This window comes from Poecilia formosa, unplaced genomic scaffold (genome assembly GCF_000485575.1).
Source record: "Poecilia formosa unplaced genomic scaffold, Poecilia_formosa-5.1.2 Scaffold404, whole genome shotgun sequence".
NCBI lineage: Eukaryota > Metazoa > Chordata > Actinopteri > Cyprinodontiformes > Poeciliidae > Poecilia > Poecilia formosa.
In genome coordinates this window covers 281,495-286,440 of record NW_006800343.1, presented here as the reverse complement: position 1 = coordinate 286,440, position 4,946 = coordinate 281,495, and the positions used below count along the sequence as shown (strand labels likewise).

The 4,946-nt window shown below is 51.1% G+C and overlaps 2 protein-coding genes across 6 annotated transcripts in view; one reads left to right on the top strand and one right to left on the bottom strand.

Annotated features, from left to right (window-relative positions):
- xylb (xylulokinase homolog (H. influenzae)) overlaps positions 1-1,596 on the bottom strand; it is a 10,987-nt gene extending 9,391 nt beyond the window's left edge. The window contains exons 1-2 of one of the 5 annotated variants that reach the window (XM_016663139.1): positions 963-1,087; positions 682-868 (exon numbers count right to left, since the gene is read on the bottom strand). In XM_016663139.1, the coding sequence (XP_016518625.1) occupies positions 682-741 (60 nt within the window). In that variant the 5' untranslated portion in view covers positions 742-868; positions 963-1,087. Of the gene's footprint in view, positions 1-681 lie in introns of all 5 variants that reach the window. The other 4 variants (XM_016663138.1, XM_007576309.2, XM_007576311.2 and 1 more) reach the window with 4 other exon arrangements.
- Positions 1,597-2,877: 1,281 nt separating this feature from the next.
- LOC103154874 (NEDD8 ultimate buster 1-like) overlaps positions 2,878-4,946 on the top strand; it is a 10,082-nt gene continuing 8,013 nt past the window's right edge. The window contains exons 1-3 of the mRNA XM_007576312.2: positions 2,878-3,118; positions 3,616-3,796; positions 3,873-4,027. Coding sequence (XP_007576374.1) covers positions 3,022-3,118; positions 3,616-3,796; positions 3,873-4,027 — 433 coding nt within the window. The 5' untranslated portion in view covers positions 2,878-3,021. The remainder of the gene's footprint in view (positions 3,119-3,615; positions 3,797-3,872; positions 4,028-4,946) is intronic.

The following is a 4,946-nucleotide window of genomic DNA, read 5'->3' as shown; positions in this document are numbered from 1 at the left end:
GAGGCTCAGGTCAGAGGTCATCTCTACTCCCAGGTTACTCATATAAACATCAACAGACTAAAATAAGCCTCAGTTTATCATAAGGTAACAATGTAAAAGTTTTAAAGCAGATTCGAAATTTTCTAGCCGCTACAAAAATAAACGTCTGAGTCTGACTGGATTCCTGCCGCCGCCACGTTGGATTATCAGTATCAGGGCGGTCCGACCCGACTGGACCCTGATCACTTTGACTGCTGCAGGTCAAAGTTCAGAATCCTCTTTGGGTCAGTGAATTCTGCTAGGTCAGAACCGCAGCGGGTTCAAAGATTAAACCTGATCAAACCAGACAGAACTCTGCTGGGTGAACTTTGACCTCCCACAGGTTCTGGTTCTGCTTGTTCTTTAGTTAACAGATACTGTATAGTTAATGTCCATTCGGGTCAGAACCAGTAGTTCTTCACGGAACAGGTTCTCCAATCTGAGCTGGACTCTGCACGAGACTCAAAGTGAACCTCATCACTTCCGGTATAAACAAACCTCCGCGTGCTTCTCATAAACAAACATCTGTGGCACCGACGCTCTGCACTTTAGATCTGCGTCTGCGCAGTAAGCTTCCGTCCACGCACATGCACGCGCCTACGTAAACACGCGCGTCTCCCGGAACCTGCAGGTGGACCGAGTCCGGTGAGGTTCTGCTTTTACCTGCTGGGTGCTGAAGTCCAGGCCCAGGTAGAGAGGAGAGTCCGGTTCCGCTGCTGCCATGCTGAGGACAGGCGCATGCGCACTGAGCGCTAGGGGCAGGGCGGAGAGCTTTAAAGAGACAGGCGGAGAGCGAGAGAGAAGGGAGTCTGAGGGGGCGTGGCCAGGTGTTCCTGCAGGGAGCCGGAACCAGGAGGAGGAAGAGGAGGAAGATGAAGATGGACGTGTCTGCGCTGAGACAGCAGTACAGGATGTGGAAAGACCGGCAGAGGACAGAGCTTCACCTGCTGAGGACAGGTGAGGAGACAGGTAGATTCTGGGTTTGGTTCTTTAACAGCTTCTGCTTAGTGGCGTCTCCAGCTGATGGACATGTGTCCTCTCTGTCCTCTCTGTGTCTCTTCCACTTTGTCCAACAGCTGATTTATCCAACAGACTCCAGATCCACAGAAACATAAAAACACGATAAATAACAAATCAAACCGTGTCAAAGATCACAGCAGCGTTTCACCTGAGAATGATCAGTCAGCACCCAGTCTGATCTGGGATCTGAACAGGAAACAGAAAAGGTTCTACCAGATGTGGTCCTAGCCTAGCAGTCCTAGCTTAGCGGTCCTAGCCTAGCAGTCCTACTTTAGTGGTCCTAGCCTAGCAGTCCTCACTTAGCGGTCCTAGCCTAGCAGTCCTAGCCTAGCGGTCCTAGCCTAGCGGTCCTAGCTTAGCGGTCCTAGCCTAGTAGTCCTAGCCTAGCAGTCCTAGCCTAGCAGTCCTAGCCTAGCGGTCCTAGCCTAGCGGTCCTAGCTTAGCGGTCCTAGCCTAGCGGTCCTAGCCTAGCGGTCCTAGCTTAGCGGTCCTAGCCTAGCGGTCCTACTTTAGTGGTCCTAGCTTAGTAGTCCTAGCCTAGCAGTCCTAGCTTAGCGGTCCTCGCTTAGCGGTCCTAGCCTAGTAGTCCTAGCCTAGCAGTCCTAGCTTAGCGGTCCTAGACTATCATTTCCAGCTTAGCGGTCCTCGGTTAGCAGTCCTAGCCTAGTAGTCCTAGCCTAGCAGTCCTAGCTTAGCGGTCCTAGCCTAGCGGTCCTAGCCTAGCGGTCCTAGCTTAGCGGTCCTAGCCTAGCGGTCCTCGCTTAGCGGTCCTAGCCTAGTAGTCCTAGCCTAGCAGTCCTAGCCTAGCGGTCCTAGCTTAGTGGTCCTAGCCTAGCGGTCCTAGCTTAGTGGTCCTAGCCTAGTAGTCCTAGCCTAGTAGTCCTAGCCTAGCAGTCCTAGCCTAGCGGTCCTAGCCTAGCGGTCCTAGCTTAGCGGTCCTAGCCTAGCGGTCCTACTTTAATGGTCCTAGCTTAGCAGTCCTAGCCTAGCAGTCCTAGCTTAGCGGTCCTAGACTAGCATTTCCAGCTTAGCGGTCCTCGCTTAGCGGTCCTAGCCTAGTAGTCCTAGCTTAGCGGTCCTAGCCTAGTAGTCCTAGCCTAGTAGTCCTAGCCTAGCAGTCCTAGCCTAGCNTCATATAAACATCAACAGACTAAAATAAGCCTCAGTTTATCATAAGGTAACAATGTAAAAGTTTTAAAGCAGATTCGAAATTTTCTAGCCGCTACAAAAATAAACGTCTGAGTCTGACTGGATTCCTGCCGCCGCCACGTTGGATTATCAGTATCAGGGCGGTCCGACCCGACTGGACCCTGATCACTTTGACTGCTGCAGGTCAAAGTTCAGAATCCTCTTTGGGTCAGTGAATTCTGCTAGGTCAGAACCGCAGCGGGTTCAAAGATTAAACCTGATCAAACCAGACAGAACTCTGCTGGGTGAACTTTGACCTCCCACAGGTTCTGGTTCTGCTTGTTCTTTAGTTAACAGATACTGTATAGTTAATGTCCATTCGGGTCAGAACCAGTAGTTCTTCACGGAACAGGTTCTCCAATCTGAGCTGGACTCTGCACGAGACTCAAAGTGAACCTCATCACTTCCGGTATAAACAAACCTCCGCGTGCTTCTCATAAACAAACATCTGTGGCACCGACGCTCTGCACTTTAGATCTGCGTCTGCGCAGTAAGCTTCCGTCCACGCACATGCACGCGCCTACGTAAACACGCGCGTCTCCCGGAACCTGCAGGTGGACCGAGTCCGGTGAGGTTCTGCTTTTACCTGCTGGGTGCTGAAGTCCAGGCCCAGGTAGAGAGGAGAGTCCGGTTCCGCTGCTGCCATGCTGAGGACAGGCGCATGCGCACTGAGCGCTAGGGGCAGGGCGGAGAGCTTTAAAGAGACAGGCGGAGAGCGAGAGAGAAGGGAGTCTGAGGGGGCGTGGCCAGGTGTTCCTGCAGGGAGCCGGAACCAGGAGGAGGAAGAGGAGGAAGATGAAGATGGACGTGTCTGCGCTGAGACAGCAGTACAGGATGTGGAAAGACCGGCAGAGGACAGAGCTTCACCTGCTGAGGACAGGTGAGGAGACAGGTAGATTCTGGGTTTGGTTCTTTAACAGCTTCTGCTTAGTGGCGTCTCCAGCTGATGGACATGTGTCCTCTCTGTCCTCTCTGTGTCTCTTCCACTTTGTCCAACAGCTGATTTATCCAACAGACATCAGATCCACAGAAACATAAAAACACGATAAATAACAAATCAAACCATGTCAAAGATCACAGCAGCGTTTCCACTGCAGATGATCAGTCAGCACCCAGTCTGATCTGGGATCTGAACAGGAAACAGAAAAGGTTCTACCAGATGTGGTCCTAGTTTAGCCTAGCAGTCCTAGCTTAGCGGTCCTAGCCTAGCATTTCCAGCTTAGCGGTCCTAGCTTGTTTGGTGCCTGAGTGAACCACCCTCCCTGCCCTCCTCAAAGGGGGATTAGGCACTAACCCTATCCCTACCTAAGCTAATGGATACACTGCAGTTGACCAGGAACGATCAGATTATGGATCAGATTATCTAATCTCTGTGTTTCGTGTCTCCAGGCTCCTCTGACCTCCTGGATGTCGTCAGCATTGTACCTGTTGCTCAGGGTTGGACGTCGTCATGGCAACCAGCCAGCCCCTCTCCTCCTGACCCGAAGATGTCGGACTCGTGGCGCGTTCACCTGGACCTGCACCGGCACAACCCTGCTGTCGCCATGGAAACGGAGCAGAGCCGCTGCAGGTCCAGAACCGCCTCCAGCTGGTTCTGGTTCCGACCCGATCCGCCTCTGATCTGGACCTCTGTTCTTCATCCCCAGATGTTCCTGCTCCTCATCCTCACAGGCCCCACCCACAGACACTGGTTCTGGTTCTGCCTGGTCCAGAGGAGGCTTCACCAAACGCTGCGCCAGCCTGGACCAGAACCAGAACCAGGACCAGGACCTGAAGCAGGACCAGAATCAGAACCCAGGAGGTGGGTCCGGGGCCCTTCAGAACCACTACCCGTTCCCCAGCAGGAGAACCCTAAGGATCTCTGAAGCTGCCAGGAGGCTGGGCCTGTACCCGTCCTCCAGAGGTTCTGACGGGTCCAGAACCCGTCAGAACTAACAGAAACCTCCTGTTTCTGTTCTTCATTCTCCTCTGAACCTGAACAGAACCAAGCCCAGATAGAAGCTGCTGATTGGTCTCATGTTTCTGTTTCAAACATGATGTAAAGAAATGTCTCCAGAACCGGAACCGGACCAGTTCTGGTGACGTAATGAAATATTTCCAGAAACAGACTGGTTCTGATGATCAGGGGCGCCACCAGGAATCATGGGCCCCCTGACAAAAAATTTAGATTGGGCCCCCCTGACCAGTTGCTGTTACAATTTTCTGAGTCTGCTTGACCCATAAAAAGCGTCACAATTTTAAAGGCTGCATCTGCCTTGCTTTCTGTGGTTCAATATTGATAATTAGCACAATATTTACTGCTCATGAATTTAACATCCAACAGTCCACATCCAGTATGCAAGTAGGTTGCTTACATTTTTTCTACTAGTTTTAGATACTGAAATGTCTCCCCATGAGCAAAAGTCAAAAGCAACGAGCAAAATACACATAAAGCAATCCAGACTTCTAAAAATGCTATGTAGCTGCATTTATGCAAGCTGCAGTATAACTTTAATAAAAAATATGTTTTCTCCATATTTGTTAAAGCTGTCATGATGTAGCAGTTTATGAGACAGATAATCTGTGGAAACAATCAATCTCCTCCACCTCCTTCCTGAATTACTATTACTGGTTAAACCAGTGTTTCTCCACCCTGGTCCTCAGCCCCCCTGTCCTGCATGTTTTAGGTGTTTCCCTTCTGCCACACCTGGATTGTATCTCTGGGTGATTAACAGGTTTCT